This window comes from Palaemon carinicauda, chromosome 37, assembly GCF_036898095.1.
Source record: "Palaemon carinicauda isolate YSFRI2023 chromosome 37, ASM3689809v2, whole genome shotgun sequence".
NCBI classification, from domain to species: domain Eukaryota; kingdom Metazoa; phylum Arthropoda; class Malacostraca; order Decapoda; family Palaemonidae; genus Palaemon; species Palaemon carinicauda.
Window position 1 is genome coordinate 36,474,704 of NC_090761.1, and position 17,500 is coordinate 36,492,203.

Sequence of the window (17,500 nt, forward strand, 5' to 3'; positions counted from 1 at the left end):
TCGTAGATGTTAAAATACTCCTCAATTTGTTCTGTTTGTTTCGAAAGGGGATTTAATCATCATATGAAAAGAATTCTATGCTCAATATCAAAATCTAATATCTACAGTATAAGTCACTATAAACCAATAGTAATAACAATTGGTAAGGTATCCATGCATTAAAAAAAAAAAAAAAAAAAAAAAAAAAAAAAAACTTGGAAACAGCCCAAATCTTGGTAAAGATGGGTCTTTAATAAAAATGGGGAAACAATATCAGATGTTTTCAAGTTTAATTTCATGTTAATATCCACCCTAAGTAACAGAGTGATTAACAAAACTATGAGTCATGGCATTTATTGAAAACTGATATCTAGGAACCTTACCGGCTGTCAAGCAAACTTGATTCAAGAATATTTTTATACTACTTTACCTTCAACAATGAATTTCGTTATAAAGATTAAAATTCAAAATTGTTTTTTTTTTATTTTTGAAATACCAAGAGTGGGCGACTGATTTTTTGCATTATAAGGACCTCATCCAGATATTACTCGTAATTAACCAAAAATATGTGTAAGGAAATAGAAGATTCAAAGTTCCTTTATTTACATCTGGATCTGAACTCTTCTTAACAATGCTAAACAAAAACATCCCCTTATCAATAACGAGAATAGATTGGAGAACACGAAGGCTTTGTTCTCGAGAAATGGGATGCTTCTCTAGCACCGAACGCACCCAAGTCAGACGTCAAGGGAGTACAGTGGTATGATAGGCAGAGTGCAGTGTTTAACTTTCATTTATCTACATCATCATCATCTCCTCCGCCTATTGACGCAAAGGGCCTCGGTTAGGTTTCGCCAGTTGTGTCTCTCTTGAGCTTTCAAATTAAAAATTCTCCATTAATTATTTCTCACTTTATGCTTCATAGTACTCAACCGTGTAGGCCTAATAATTCCAAATCTTCTAGTGTCTTGTGGAGCCCAGTTAAAAGTTTGTTGAACTAATCTCTCTTGGGGAGTGCGAAGATCATGCACAAACCATCTCCATCTACCCCTCGAATAATAGTTTCCTATCTAATCCTGTTCTGCCATTTATAAAACTCCCAATATTCTTCTGAAGGCTTTCTTCTCAAATCTAAAAAAAAAATCTGTTGGATACTGTCATACCACGAGTCATTTCCATGCAGTAACACCGAAAATAAACTGATGTATAGTCTGATTTCTATATGTAACTTTAGGCGATTTGATTTCCAAATTTATTTTAACAGAGCCATTGTCTGGTTTGCTTTGTTCAATCTTTCATTAAACTCACATTCTAGAGATCCTGTATGAGAGATCATAGTTCCTAAATATTTAAACGATTCCACCTAATTAATCCTTTCTACTTCCAATGATATTTCATCTTCCATCACGTATTCCGTTCTCATCATCTGTCTTTCTTCTATTTATTTTAAGCCTAACCTCAAGTGAGATTTCATGCATTCTGGTAAGAAAGCTTTGCAAGCTTTGTGTTGGTCTGATAATATGGACAGTGTCATCAGGTACTCTAGATCAGCTACTTTCCAGTTAACAATCCAGTCCAATCATTTACCACCATCCCCAACTGGTCTATGCATTACAAAATTCGTGAATAGGATAAACAACGTAGGTGACAACACAATCCCTTGGAGTACTCCGCTGTTCACTGAAAACTCATTTGATAGGACTCCATTAGTATGAACTTCGTACTTGCTATGCTCATGAACAGACTTAATCAAATTTACATATTCAGAGGAACTCCATAATAACGTAGGACTCTCCATAAAATTGGCAGGTGCACACTGTCAAAGGCTTTTTCATAGTCCACAAATGTCATCAATGATGGATTTCTATATTCCACAAATTTTTGTACCACCTGTCTTGAAATGAAAATTTGGTCAGTACAACTTTTCTAAATCATGCTCGTTCATCTCTCAGCTTTTCAATCAGGAAACTTTATAACACTTTTGTTTTGACAGTTCATGTAGTAGAGACACTAGAGGGGGGATAAGAGTCAGGAAGAGGGTAAAAGAGTGCGTCTCCAATGTGAAGAAGGCTCTAGTGTTTCATCTCGAACGTACGTTGTTGTTAAGGTCGAGAGAAGAACTGTTACCACGCTGGCACGGTGTTCTTTTATTCATTTGTTTATTTTGAATGATGACAACTAATGTTCATGATGTTTAACTAGTTTCTTTAATTGCTTTTTATTGATAGTAAAATATTCTTATGAAATTAAAAAGTACTTTTCATCGTTTCTTATACTTCACTGAGGCCCTCGATTAAGCTCTTTGTACACTATACATTTAATATTATCAACAATCTTATCATGATTTCTTAAAATGCCTTAAAATCATTTATTAAACAAAATGGTCATGTAGAGCAAAATATCCATATTGGGGAAAAAAAAAAAAAACAATTGTGCGTTAAGGACAAAACGCACAGTATTCAGTAGGGCAAATTTCAAACAATGACATAAGTTGCAAGAGCAAGGTGGTGCATCTTTTTTGCAAATTAATAGGATAGACTTGAATAATTAGAATCTTTTAACATATTTCTTGATTTTAAAAGACGTAGACAGCTGTTGATAATTTTTTAAAAATAACCTCATGCAAGAAACAGTTTTATACACACACAAACACACACACACTATATATATATATATATATATATATATAATATATATATATATATATATATATATATATATATATATATATATATATATCAACAATAATCTGCGGATCCAGGGAAAAGCAGCAACAGATGTCACTGACTTCTTCATCCTTTTAACTGATGATACGTTTATTCATCCCTGTGTAGTTGAACTTTAATGCAATGAATTACTCCACATACAGCATTTAACCATAAGGTATTTACCATGGGAAAAGTAAACAAATTAATAACTTATATGTTTTGACTATCAATATTCTCATTCTTCTGCTCTTCTTTTTTCCTTATGGTGCAGCTCATTAGTGAGAAAATACGGTGCCCATACAAACAAAACTGGAATGATTTAGGCACGTGGAGATACCAGAAGGCGACTTCCAGGGTATTGGTGTGTGTGTGTGTGTGTGTGTGTGTGTGTGTGTGTGTTTGTATGTGTGTATACACTGTGTACGTGTGAGAGAGAGAACTATTTTGATTAAGAAATAAAGATCTCACCTTCGATCTCTTCCAGGTGTGACCAGCGCGTGTACGGATATTATGCTGATCAGGATAATAACTGCCAGGTATTCCACGTGTGTTACCCATACGTGGATGTTGACCTTCTGATAAAGTTCAGAATGTTCTCTTTCATCTGCGGCCCTGGTCTGGTCTTCGATCAATCTAAATTGGTAAGAAATAAATTCCATTAGAGGGAGACTTTGGAAGATGTACTTATTGATTCTTTTTATACAACGAAGGAAATATTTAAGCATACTCAATAGGTTTACACAAACATTCATACACACATATACAGCATATAAATAGATAGATACGCACACATGAAATGGAAAAACTCATTATCATATTTTAGTTTGAAAAGATTTTTTTTTTTTTTAAAGAAAAAAGTATCACAGATTTCTACCATCTTATATAATAATAAAAAGAGTCACGCAACACTAAACTGCATTTAGTAATAGAAGATAAAGTAATTCTTTTCAATGATCTTGCAATTAAATATTCTACAGGGATAATATTCACCTAAGTATGCCACATATCAAAAAGACGCAGAATGAATGTAAACACATTATGCCCTCAGGTTTGCGACTACCCAGAAGCTTCGATACCCTGCGAGGTCTCAAGTCAGTACTATGACATCAACAACTTCTTCGGTCGCGTCGACCTTCGATTCCGGGACGGACAGACACCAGACGCAGTTCCTCAAGATTTCGAGATCAAAACCTTCGCCGAATTCGCCGAAAGCCGACAATTATAAGTGAAAGATGAAAGATAATTGAAACTGATAATTGGCAGACGAGTGTTGACAGTGTTACCATGTATAATAAGGTTGTACGTAAAGTTGGAGACAGAAATTCCTGGTACACCTCTGCCATTTCTCCCTACACTATCTGCTTGGTTACTCGCAGCGCAATAAGTGTGTCACAGAGTGCACTGCTAGAAGCGAGGTGTGCCAGGAACAACTGTATCTGACTGTACATTTTTCTTATTTTTTTTTTTAACTGATTAGCTATTTCGAGTCGTCGAAGCATTTGCAAGAATTGAACAGAAATAGGAGGGTCCATATATTATGTAGAGTTGTTATAGATAATGAGTTTCAACATAAAAAGAGGCCTATTTGAGTGTTATAATATTGCCAAGTGTCAACAAGCAAATTGATTTGGATTGAGTAGATTTTGGAAGCAATTAGCAAAAATACCATAAAGTACTTTTTATTTTCTTTGCATAAACAAAATCCTGAGCATTCCATAAGTTATACCGAGTTATCAGGTGTTTCATAAGTTTAGATTTAAGTCATTTATGATCGTAGGCTGGCCCTACAAATTTTGTTATAATATCTAGTTATTGTTTGTAGCGAGTTTTATACATTTTTTGTTTCTACCTATGAGTGTGCATTGTTACGTGAAAATATAACATTCGTTCATGTAAAAATGTAAAATGCAATATTGTTAGAAACTGTAAGCACAGTTTAATTGTCCGTGAATCTCTCTCTCTCTCTCTCTCTCTCTCTCTCTCTCTCTCTCTCTCTCTCTCTCTCTCTCTCAATCGCTTCATGCCTATCGTACATGCTTGGATGACATGCTTGCCTCAAGTAAAAATTTTACATTGTTAAAGAGGAGCTATTTTGTGACTTCAAGATAATTACAATGTATTTTTTCCTGTATCAGTGTGCACTTAAAAGTTTGAATAAATGAACTAAAAATAACTAATTTCTTTTCTTATATGCCATACAGAAAAAGTGAAAAAAATATATAAATTTTGATTTATTCCTCTATCTGTCTGCCTCGGTTAATATCTGTAAACCTTGGTTCAATGATGACTGTAGACGTGCTTATTTGGAGAAGCAGGAAGCCTATCATCTTTGGAAGGATGACGTATAAGATTTGAATTAGAATAACTAGACATACCTTAGAGCTTTTGCTCACAGACTTTATGCTTTAGCTGAAAAGGAATACAATCTATCCATAGAGGAAACTATTTCTGGTACAACCCAGCAACATATGTGGCGGGCTATACTTAAATCTTCACTCTTCGGTGCAGATTCTGTCACTCACTGTCCAAAGGAAACGGCAACCCTTTTGCCTGAGTAAGCAGACTAACGAAAAACTCGATCTTCCTCATTCTTGTTTTCCTGAGGCGAAACTAAGTAGTTTAGTTTTTCGATCTCGTGAAATTAAGGGTCTCTTGATGGACCTCAATGCTTATGGAGTTGTAGACACAAAGGGTATGTTTCATTTGATTTTAATAAAGACTGCAGATTTTTTAGCTCCAAAGTTATTTGTTATTTACAGCAAGTTATCAATAGCAGGTTCTTTTAGCACCTGTTGGAGAATTGGTAATGTTACTTTATTAAGTAAATGCATTTGTGGTAGCTCAAGTTCAGCTGATTACTGAACAATTTTTAAAACTCCCATTTAATCCAGTTTTTGAGCGTCTTTTGGCAAAACGTCTTAATAGGTTTGTTGAAGGTAATGATCTGTTCCCTAGTTTGCAATTTGACTTCCATAAAGGCCAGGGATCATGTGATGCCCTTCTTACAATTTTCAGTGCTGCACAGAAATCCCATGATTGTGGTCAGGAAGTTCATATGATTGGCCTTGATTTTAGAGGTGCCTTTGACCATGTTAATCATGAGGCTCTTGCTTTCAAACTCAAAAAGTTGGGAGTGGGTGAGTATTCTCTTGGCATCATTATTGAATTTATAAGTTATAGATCGTAAAGATTTGTTGTTGATGGGCATTGCAGAGAGTATAGGAATGTGATATCTGGTATTCCTTGGGGTAATGTTCTTGGCCCATTATTTTTCTTACTATATACAAATGACATATGGTGTGACCTAAAAAACAAGCTTGTTGCGAATGCAGATAATGCTACTCTCTTTGCATCAATTCCATCTCCATGATTTAGATCTGGGGTGGTTGAATCCCTTAACAGAGACCTAACTAAAATGAAGGCATGGTGCAAATTATGGAGTATGAAGCTGAATCCTAACAAAACTCAGTGTTTATATTTCTGTACATATTGCTTTTGTTATCATTCACGTTGGTTTAGTTTTTAAGTATGCTGTATCTTCTTTATTACCATTAATTCTTATGCTGTCTGAAGAGATTGAGTGAAATCCGGGACCAGAACGTCCTAGATTTCGTCAATGTCGTTTACTGTATTGCAATATTGGTGGTCTTCATGTAAATATTCAAGACCTTACAGTTGCGTCAGACAGTATGATATTTTTGTGGTCAGAAACTTTGGTTTTTAATATGAGGCATTCATCTGAGCTCCTTATAACTGGTTTTAAGAAGCCAATAATTTTAAAACAGGATGTCATTCCTTGGGCCAGGGAAATGGCGGTGTATATTAGAACTGAGTACCCTGCTTCTCAAAAGTCCTGCTATGAATGTGGATGTCATGAGATCAAAGTAATAAAAGTTTGTGGTAGGCATAACAACTCCTACTTATGTTCGATCTACCAGACATGGATGACTCTTTCTGCGATTGTCTTCTTACCATTATGGCCAAGATACAAGAAGATGATAGAATGGCCTCTTTTGTATTTGTTGGTGATTTCAATGCTCACAAGAGGGAGTGGTTAAATTCTGTTTCTCCTACGGATCGCCATGGCTTAGGAGCTTTAGACTTTGCCTCTGAATCAGGCTGTGAGCAAATCATAATAATAATAATAATAATAATAAAATAAAATAGAGCAGTAAAATAATTCTATAAAACATACCTTCAATTATCACCATCCTCATACATAATTATTATTATTATTATTATTATTATTATTATTATTATTATTATTACAAGGGTATCGTTGAGGATTATCATTCAACAACTGAGTACAACTTTCTACATCGAACCTTGAAAAGAATAATTCGATTTGATGGAAGTATGAGTCCATGACATATCTGTTTTTGACGTTGTTGATAGTTTATATAGGACATATCTGTTTTGACGCTGTTACTGTTTTTAGAATGATATATTGTTAATTTATTCTCATCACTTACTTATTTCCTTATTTCCTTTCCTCACGGGGCTATTTTTCCCTGTTGGAGCCCTTGGGCTTATAACATCTTGCTTTTCCAACTAGGATTGTAGCTTGGCTAGTAATAATAATAATAATAATAATAATAATAATAATAATGAGACTGCACCAAGATGCACTCGGTCAACAGAGAATGTTGTTGAAAATTATGCAAATGAGTTGCGACTCTGATCAGAGGGGAAATTAATGTCGAAGCCGGTTGGTGTTATGTTGGGTTGCCTTAGTAACAACATCTGCCGGTTAAACATCACGGTTACTAAGTGGATTGAGTTACAGACGTCATAGATGCCACTTCTAACCCCTCCCACCACACATCTGAAAGGTGGTGATGGTATGCTTACATGTGCGTTCAACACAGGCTAACACAGTTACCACTGAAGGCATAGATGACGTCATGATTGCTCCATGGTACAATAAAAATCCGTAGGGATAATTTCAATATTTTGCTAAATGAATTAGCCCTAACTTTTGGAATCTTTCGGGATGATGAGATCGAAAAATCAAAACTGAGTTCACCGAGGTAAATGAGGTCTTCGAAAGCTTGATAAATTCAGCAAGTTAGGCCCCATAATATAAATAAAAATTCTGGCAATGTCTGGCATCACCCATACGAGATGCGTCTAAGCGAGTGCCTCCAAGCAACCTCCTAACTGTTGTGGTCCTCACTCTTGGAGAGTCCGTGACATCGTTCGGACGGCCTCCTTAGTGGCTCTTGGCTCAAACAAAGGAAGCTCATCTAATCCTTGGCACCATGAGAGCGGTAGCCTTTTTCCTCACGCTGTTGGGTAAGAATGTTGGAATTCGTTGTTTTTAAGCTTTCTACAAGAATAATGTATATAGTTTTGGAAGGGAAACTTAAGTAGAGAAAAAGCTATGGACTTAAGAAAAGATTCATACTGCCTTATGCAATTTTGGAAATGTTATACCAATGTCGGAGTTCATCAAAGAATGTCAATGTATATTTTTTTCAGTAACATTAATTGGCTTAGGATGCTATACACTTATGTCTACGTTACTTTAAAACTACGAAAACACAAAAGCAACCGTATACTTCCTTTCATACATTTGTACTATTGCTCTTATACATACAGTATATGCACACATGTATAACCATGTATTTAAATATATTCATGTGTATATATATATATATATATATATATATATATATATGTGTGTGTGTGTGTGTGTGTATATAAATATATATATATATATATATATATATATATATATATATATATATATATATATATATATATATATATATATTTCTGATATATCAGTACAAATACTAGTTTCAAGTTATGTGCGGACACTTAAGTTGTGTATCCTAGTTCCTCATACTAAAACCCACATTATGCTCAATGTCCTAATGTGAATTATTATCCGAAGCGGGTCTGTGTTCTTCCCTGCAACCCGGACTGGAGTATCACTACCGGTACAGCGGACGTTTGGCTTCCGGCATCACGGAACTGAGACATCAGTTCTCGGCTGTCGGCATCAAATTAGACATCCAAGTCCAGGTGGCTGCAGACTATACAGCTGTTTTCAAGGTAAACTGAAAACTTTTTGGTATAATAGCTACACTTGGTGAGAACTATTATGTCAATGCTTTGTTCTACTTTCTTTTCTTATTAATGATACATTCTTGGTTCTAACAGCTATTTTCCAGGTAAACGTTAAATTTTTATTTCTAACAGTGTTCTTAACAGGAAACAAATTTAATGCTTGGTTCTACCTACTTTTATTATTGATAATCTATTCTTAGTTCTAACAGATTTTTCAGTGTATTTTCCTAAGTTTTCAATCGTGAAAAGTATTTCTTCCTGTATTCTCATAACCATTTCCAGGTGATTTTGATAATTTGTTTTTATAACTGTTAATATTCCGTTAAACGGTAGAAATTTTCTTGGTTCCAAAACCTACTTACTGAATAACAAAAAAATCTACATTGTTTCAATAACTATTTTCTACTTTAATGAATAAAATTCTCTAGTTTTAATAGAGGCTGCTAAGTTTTTAATTATCATAGTTCATAACGATGGTATTTCCATTTTCCTTGATTTTTTTTTTTCATATTTGAGTACTTTACTCTATATTAAAAAGGTGTTTCTTCTCTATATTAAAAAGGCGTTTCTTCTCTATATTAAAAAGGCTTTTTCCTTAAAAATAAAAAAAAAACAAAAAAGAAATAAAGAGAGAATCCCTAAAACTAGAATGGCTGTGAATTCATACTAAGGTGTTGTAAAATTTAATAAAATTTAAGCTACCATTACGGCAGCATTTTGCCAGCACGAAAGCTACATGGTTCCTTGCAGAAAGTCAGTTTCCTAAGATCAGAAGAGTCAAATCGACTAACAATTCCTTTTTGCTGTTCATATGAATCTTCCTTGACTCACTTAATCAAAATGCAATTTTCTTAAGTTAAATAAAGCCCTCCATGGAAAAACTTCAGCATCTTAAATTTTACTTGCTTATTTGAGACCCTTATCAAAGAAAAAGTCGTAATAATGTCCTTATTTTATTGCAACAGGTAATATGAATTTATTCCAGCAAACGACTGTTTGCTCAAATTTTTTTTTTTTTTTAGTTCAGTCACGTCGAGGTCGGTGACTTCCACGATGTATTGCACTGTGATATGAGAGCTCCTCTGCCCATCGAGTACCATCCACTGGAAAATGGAATCGAGTTGTTGCAGACGCCTTTCAGAGTCAAGATTGCCGAAGATAAGGTAAGTTGACTAATACCTCTCTCTCTCTCTCTCTCTCTCTCTCTCTCTCTCTCTCTCTCTCTCTCTCTCTCTCTCTCTCTCTCTCTCTCTCTCTCTCTCTCTTCTAATTATCTTTTCGTCTAATGTATATGCAAATATAACAGCTTTGTTTGCTCTTGTTCGATTAGCATATCAATACTGTTTTACATATATACAACAACGTCACTCATAGCACAAATGAAAACAAATCTTCTTCATCCCTGAACCTATCCTGATATATATGTAATTATTTTCTTGGATATTTCATATACATTTCCGGTACCACCGGATTAATATACCACGCACTAAATTCTTTGCATCGGATTTCAAGCTATAGCAACTTAAACAGCTTGAAGTGAATTAATTCATGTATCCGGGTTTTTTTTTTTTTTTTTTTTTTTTTGGCAAGGAAATTAAATGGAAAAAAAAACATCTTCAATTCTTGAATGTGATATATCTAACAAACTGAAATGTGTCCAATTTTAAACAACAGTATTCTTATATATATTTTCTTTAAGTTTCTTAAGGTTCAACTCATCAAACTGAAGAATTCACCATAATTTTTAAGGGAAAACCTTCAGAATATATCGTCTTTCTCTTAGGATTAACAGCAATGCCTTCCTCAAACATGAAGATTATCGTTTTTCCATTGCTTTCAGAAACCTTTCTTCTTCGAGTTCTTGGAAATTCCAGCAGAACCAGTGTGGGTCACCAACATCAGGAAGTCAATTATCAACATCTTCAGGATAGCTCCTTTCGGGGTAAGGATTTTTGTAGGATTTTTGAATCAGCCAAATAGGATATTCACTATAATTAGAATCTTTAGGGTATTTCCATGTGAGGTGGGTGTCTACAGTAGAACTGTAGAAATATTCAAAATGCTTACATAACTATTTCTGTGACTAATGATACGAGGTATTGAAGTCAGGCTTTGAATTTTGACTAGAAAATACACAGTTCTCAAGATGTTCCATTTAAGGGGTTAAGCAAGAGTATAAAACATCAACCCTTAGAAATGAATAATTCGAGGATATGAGGTTTTTTTTTTTTTTTTTTTTTTTTTTTTTTTTTTGAAAATGACCTGCAAAGTCAAATTCACTACAGTTTCTCTATAAAATTGGCAAATAAGTTTTCTACTCCATGTGGGTTTGTTTTATGATTGAAAATTAAATTATCCATGATTTAAGATACTGTGTAGGGGGACTTGAACAGAACACCATGAAAATGAGATAAAAAAATCAAAAGGGAAATTTCATTTATAGCAAGATATTCTCTGAACTAGACTCAATAAATTCTATTGTTTTTCTTTTTCTTTAGATTATTCTTTTAATTATTATTTTCCATTATAAAGACTTACTGGTATAAATCTTGATTTATCTTAATTTGCTCGTAAAAGTAAATTCCCATCAACAGTAAGTTTACTATAAGATCTAGATAAAACAATCTTTCTTTTATACCATGTATATATTTTGCCCGTATTAAAATAACTCGACATGGAGGAGAAAGACTTCATCACCGCATCTAACCTAAACATATTCAATTTCTTAAAAAAAAAAAAAAACAGGATCTTCAATCTACCACGCCTGAATCTCGCCCTGATGTCGTCACCCATCTCAACTACGGTCCAATGGAGGAAACTCTGGTGGGACGCTGCATTAACTGGTAAGTCAATTGGTTCTTAGTGTTATTCTTGAATGATGTTGTTAGGAATATTCCTTTCATTCAAATGTACAATGAGGTATGCATACACGCACACACATGGATATCTGTCTATTTATGAACACCTATTATATGCATGCATACGTGTATCACCGTAAATATATATATATGTATATATATATATATATATATATATATTTATATATATAAATATATATATATATATATATATATATATATATATATATATATATATATACTGTATAATATTGGTGTACTGAACATCTCTCTTAAACTATTGGCGCTTAATATTCGGTCAGTTTTAAAGAGTAATTGCATTATCTATTGTAAAGAGACTCCTAATAGGAAAATATTTGGAAGAAAATTTCCTGGCAATTATATGACACGAGATTGAACTTTCACTGTCTTACAGGTACAGCATATACAAGTTTCCCGAAGAGGATTCATCCATCTTTAACCGTGAGCACGAGATTGAGGACGACATTCAGAGAGAGGGAGCTGAATCAGGAGAGTAAGTCTTACCTTTCGAACTAGGGTTGTAAATTAGCTAATAATAATAATAATAATAATAATAATAATAATAATAATAATAATAATAATAATAATAATAACCTACCAAGTACCGCGGAGTGCAACGTTGTTGTCAAACGTTGCAGGCATCCTTGACAGTGAATAAAGTGACTGCACTACGCATCATCAACAACATTATAAACACAACTTTATTTCTTCAATACTATTTATATTTCTCACTGGTATCCTATTATAAATATTTGCTCTTGTGCAATGATCACATAAATCTTGCATTTTAACTATTGTCTAATACTTAAAACGCATATGCATTTACCAATAATGACATAAGAATGAGTTCTTTTGACATATATCTTTGCATATATATATATAAATATAAATATATATATATATATATATATATATATATATATATATATATATATATATATATATATACTGTATATATATATATATATATATATATATATATATATATATATATATATACTGTATATATATATATATATATATATATATATATATATATATATTATATATATATATATATATATATATATATATATATATATATATCGCCTTCATACAGTTAAGGCAAACGTTAATGTATATTACATATATAGGAACAGAAAGATCAAATTGTTCGTAATCTATTAATGATTCAACTACCTCACTTTTTTGTATAGTTTTACTGGAGCCAAGGGTCGAAAGGGATCGAAGACCTCCAAAACATCTTCCAAAACTTCTTCGAAAACCTCTTCCAAAACTTCCTCCAAAACTTCGAAGGGCAGCAAAACTGCCGGTGGCAGATACACAGCTGGTGGCCCTTCCATCAGTGACACCCTTTGGCATGTCAAAAAAACTACCGACTTCGAAAGGTGTGAATACAACGTCTCTATGCAGGTAATTGTCAGCCTCTTTACAAACTGTTTACTTTCCACATGTCTGAGATGGAAAAGAAAGATAAAAACGGACGGTTTCGTGTTGAAGGAAATGAAAGGACCAAAGGATTTTCATTTCACACACGGGGCTTCTGGGTTTTCGTTTGGTGCATCAAACGAACATTTTAATTCAGTTTACGGAACCAGTGGTTTATGAACAACATATGATGAAAAAATTATAAGTTTTTTGCTTTTTCAAAATGTCTTACATTATTGTGCGGATTTGCAGTGATATAGCTGCATTGGCAAAACTAATGTAATACTGAGTTTTGATTATGATTAAAGATAGCACAAGGAAATAGGATTAATATAGAACAATTATTTTAGTTTTTGAATAATGAGTATTGTTATTGGCATAAGGGAAAGGCTACCAAATTTTAAAAAATTCATATTTGCTTCAATGGATACATTAGAAAACATTAACGAATTACTTAGTGTATAAGGTTGAAGGAAAAATGAATGGGATTAGTTTAACTCTATGATTGTAAAAGAATCTTTGTGGATTACTTTGTATGAACATTTAATGAAAACACTAAAAAGATTGCTGGCATTTGATACCATTTAATCGACGCTAACGGGCAAAATATCCTTTTTCTTAACCATGAAATTACTGACGATTCTTTCAGGGAAATGTCCACTCCTATGAAATGGAGTTCTTCCATCGGTCTTCGACTGGGACCTTCATCATTCGTGGTGACTCCAATGCCATGAGAATCGAGAAGGCATTTATTGAAGGGGAAATAACGGTTTATTCTCTTGATCGAACTGAGCACTACGACACTTTCACGAATCAGGTGAGAAGAAAGGTGGATTATCTTGTCTTTGTTAATGCACCAGGTGAGGAAATAGAGGGATTATCTTGTCTTTGTTCACGAACCAGGTGAGAATTTAGGTGGATTACCTTGTCTTTGTTCACGGAATAGGTGAGAGTATAGGTGGATTATCTTTATACACGGACCAGTTGAGAGGATAGATGGATTACCTTGTCTTTGTACACGGACCAGGTGGGAGGATGGATGGATTACCTTGCCTTTGTACACGGACCAGGTGGGAGGATAGGTGGATTACCTTGGCTTTGTACACAGACCAGGTGAGAGGATAGATGGATTACCTTGCCTTTGTACACGGACCAGGTGAGAGAATGAGAGAGGATATTAGGATCACGTTATCTTTGTAAACAGACCAGGTGGGAGGATATGGATTACCTTGCCTTAGTATACGGACCAGGTGAGAGTATAGGTGGATTACCTTGTCTTTGTTCAAGGACCAAGTGAGAGGACGTGGATTTCTGTATTTCGTCTTTGATCTCCATATTCGAGGCCATCATTACTGTCCTCTTTCTATATAGTATTGTCATGTTTATTAATTATCATTTGGTTAGTCGTCTTTTATTATTTACTTTTCACTTCTATGTTCATTTCTCCGCACTGCACATTTTTTTTCATTGAGCCTACAGGGCTTTGAAATATTCTGGTTTTATAATGCAGATTGCATCTTCGTATGATGTGTATATATATATATATATATATATATATATATATATATATATATATATATATATACATATATATATGTATATATATATATATATATATATATATATATATATATATATATATATATAGAATATTTGTAACTAATCTCTGTCCTTTAATTTCAGACCCTCGAGTTGAAGGCCGTCCGAATAACAGAAGTAATCCAGATCATTGACTTCGAAGTTCATCGTTGCAGTTCCTGGCGCTTTGAGGTCGAACATTCCATTGCTGATCACCATGTAAGTACCAGCTCAAGGAAATATTTTCATTTCATACTGCGTAGAACGATTTTAATAAAAGTATATTGCTTTACACTTTTTATCTTTATTATATTTCAATCTATGAATCAGTCAGGTTTCATCTGACTGTTCTTGATGTGAGCAGTATTTGAAAGGAGTATGAATATGTATAGAATTTATCAGATGGTTTCCTTTTAATGATAAAGTAGGAATTTGTCTTTGCCCTAAAATTGAAATTCTGTTCAAGACTCAGTCTGATTTTTGTTCCTGATCAGATTATATCTTCTATTTTGAGTTCAGGTTACTCATTGTCATATAAATCTTAAATACTGTATCTGCGATCTCATGATGATGACACCATTGGATGAAAACAAAGATAAAGCTCTGTAATAAGTATTTAATAATATACAGTAATTTGTGATATTAATGTCAGGTACAAACTAATTATTTGAAAAACATGTTTTTTTTTTTTATTTGCCTAGGCCGAAGGAACGCAGCCTACCCTTGAACAGATTCTCACTGGAGTAGAACTCACCGCAGCAGTCCGTCAAGAAATCCAGGTGTGTATTCAGGAATGTCAATATTATTTTATTATATTATACACAAACACACACTCTGAGATATACATACACACATACACACACACACATACATATATATATATATATATATATATATATATATATACATATATACATATATATATATGTATGTATGTATGTATGTTTGTTTGTGTTTATTTAGAACTCAAGCACTAAGGTAGTTTTCTTTCTCTTCTTCTATTATCTACATTATCCTTTTCTTATAGACCCTACATTCATTTTCATTTGTTCTTTCGTTGAATGATAAAATGTTCTACTTACTAAGAACCAAGACATTTGACAAGAAAGATATTCCAGTTACTGTTGTATTGGGTATATAGGACCATTTGCATTTCTGTTCTTTGGTCAAACCAGATGATAAAATTTTCACTTGAAGAATCCCTACGCTTCTTAGTATCAAACCGAGAATATCTAATCAATGGAACTTAATAATAACACTTCATTCATGGTCTTTGATTCCTACTACTATAAAAAACGATTCGAAAATAATAACAAGCAAGCGTTTCTAGAGGTAAAAAAAAAAAAAAAAAAAATTAGCTCAATCTCTCGTTCACAGAGATGGACTCTATCCAGAACTTATCAACCGATTTTATCTACACCGGAAAAAAATTTCTGTTGAATATAACTATGAATTTCTTGCTCTTCAATGACCAACAGAGCTACGTCATCAACCTGATAGAAGACCTCAGCCACCGCATGCCAAGGAATCCTTCCCAGACTGTCAGCATCGCTGAGGAAATGAACCACATTGTTGAAGGGGTGTCTGTCTTGTATTCCGCGGAGTTGGAAAGTATTTACAACAGATTCGATGCAGCAAAAAGTTCAGATTTCGATATCAGTCTGTAAGTTGATGATAATTCATTTTTACTAGATTTTTTCACTCTGTCTTATTGCTATATTTTCAATAGGGCAACGTTCCTTGCTGGTATACGCTAGCAGTTTTTTCACTGTCTTACTGTTACATTTTCAAGAGGGCAAGAACCCTTGCTGGTATATGTTAGCAGTTTTTTTTTTACTCTGGTCTAATGTTACTTTTTCAAGGGGGCAACAACCCTTGCTGGTATATGCTAGCATTTTTTTTTCACTCTGTCTTAGTGCTACCTTTTCAAAAGTGTAAGAGCCCTTGTTGGCTATCAGTGGATCCTGGCTGCATCTAACATCAACGCGCCTCTCTCTCTCTCTCTCTCTCTCTCTCTCTCTCTCTCTCTCTCTCTCTCTCTCTCTCTCTCTCTCTCTCTCTCTCTCTCTCTCTCTCTCTATCTTATATTATGAAGATGAACGACTAACATATTTATCAAATGAGAAAACTAAAGTTTATTTTTTCTGTTCTGTTTGAAGGCATATCTTCCTCCAAGCAATGGTGTCAGCCGCAACCGAACCTTCCATCCAACACTTGTTGAAGCTGATTCCACAAGAGAATTTCAGGGTCCACTATGAAGACATCGTCCACAGCTTTTTCAGCAGCCTACCAAAGACTACCGTTAGTCCTTCGCTCATCCCAAAGATCATGGTGAGTGAACCTTGTCTATATCAGTTTAATGGTTTTAACCAATTGGTAGATGAGATGGTTAGGATCTCAGAGTAACCTTTTTCACGTCGTGTTCGAATATTGGATGAGCTTGTAAATTAAATGTCATATTATGGATTTGGTTTTTAAATAATTTGATCATTCAAATAACTATTTCATTCACATTCTTGAGTGACTGATTTTGTTCGTTGCTTATAGTGGTTGAGTAGCTGAATTTCACTGATTCGTTATATAATTTAGAAACTATGATAATTTGAAATAGGAGCGACTAACGATTACCTCCTAATAACTTTCATATCAGATGACATCCTGATAATTTTCAACGAAGTATTTGCACCTTTACTAAGATGAATTATTACATTTCAGTAAGTTGAAATAATTATTACATCACATAGAATAAGATAATAAAAGATGGCCATAATACAAATTTTCATACTACATTATTTCCTTATCTGGTCTATCACAAGTATTTCTTTTTCACCAATCTTTCTTTAAAAATGCTGT

General features: G+C 33.7%; 2 protein-coding genes across 3 annotated transcripts in view; both read left to right on the plus strand.

Annotated features, from left to right (window-relative positions):
* LOC137629068 (U-scoloptoxin(01)-Cw1a-like) overlaps positions 1 to 4,035 on the plus strand; it is a 33,936-nt gene extending 29,901 nt beyond the window's left edge. For both annotated transcript variants that reach the window (XM_068360337.1, XM_068360336.1), the window contains exons 3-4: positions 3,172 to 3,328; positions 3,736 to 4,035. In XM_068360337.1, the coding sequence (XP_068216438.1) occupies positions 3,172 to 3,328; positions 3,736 to 3,912 (334 nt within the window). In that variant the 3' untranslated portion in view covers positions 3,913 to 4,035. The remainder of the gene's footprint in view (positions 1 to 3,171; positions 3,329 to 3,735) is intronic.
* A 3,788-nt stretch (positions 4,036 to 7,823) lies between these two features.
* LOC137629570 (hemolymph clottable protein-like) overlaps positions 7,824 to 17,500 on the plus strand; it is a 37,046-nt gene continuing 27,369 nt past the window's right edge. Inside the window, exons 1-12 of the mRNA XM_068361007.1 lie at positions 7,824 to 7,982; positions 8,587 to 8,747; positions 9,785 to 9,925; positions 10,603 to 10,704; positions 11,508 to 11,605; positions 12,036 to 12,134; positions 12,838 to 13,054; positions 13,719 to 13,886; positions 14,753 to 14,866; positions 15,349 to 15,426; positions 16,126 to 16,310; positions 16,807 to 16,978. Coding sequence (XP_068217108.1) covers positions 7,949 to 7,982; positions 8,587 to 8,747; positions 9,785 to 9,925; positions 10,603 to 10,704; positions 11,508 to 11,605; positions 12,036 to 12,134; positions 12,838 to 13,054; positions 13,719 to 13,886; positions 14,753 to 14,866; positions 15,349 to 15,426; positions 16,126 to 16,310; positions 16,807 to 16,978 — 1,569 coding nt within the window. The 5' untranslated portion in view covers positions 7,824 to 7,948. The remainder of the gene's footprint in view (positions 7,983 to 8,586; positions 8,748 to 9,784; positions 9,926 to 10,602; positions 10,705 to 11,507; positions 11,606 to 12,035; positions 12,135 to 12,837; positions 13,055 to 13,718; positions 13,887 to 14,752; positions 14,867 to 15,348; positions 15,427 to 16,125; positions 16,311 to 16,806; positions 16,979 to 17,500) is intronic.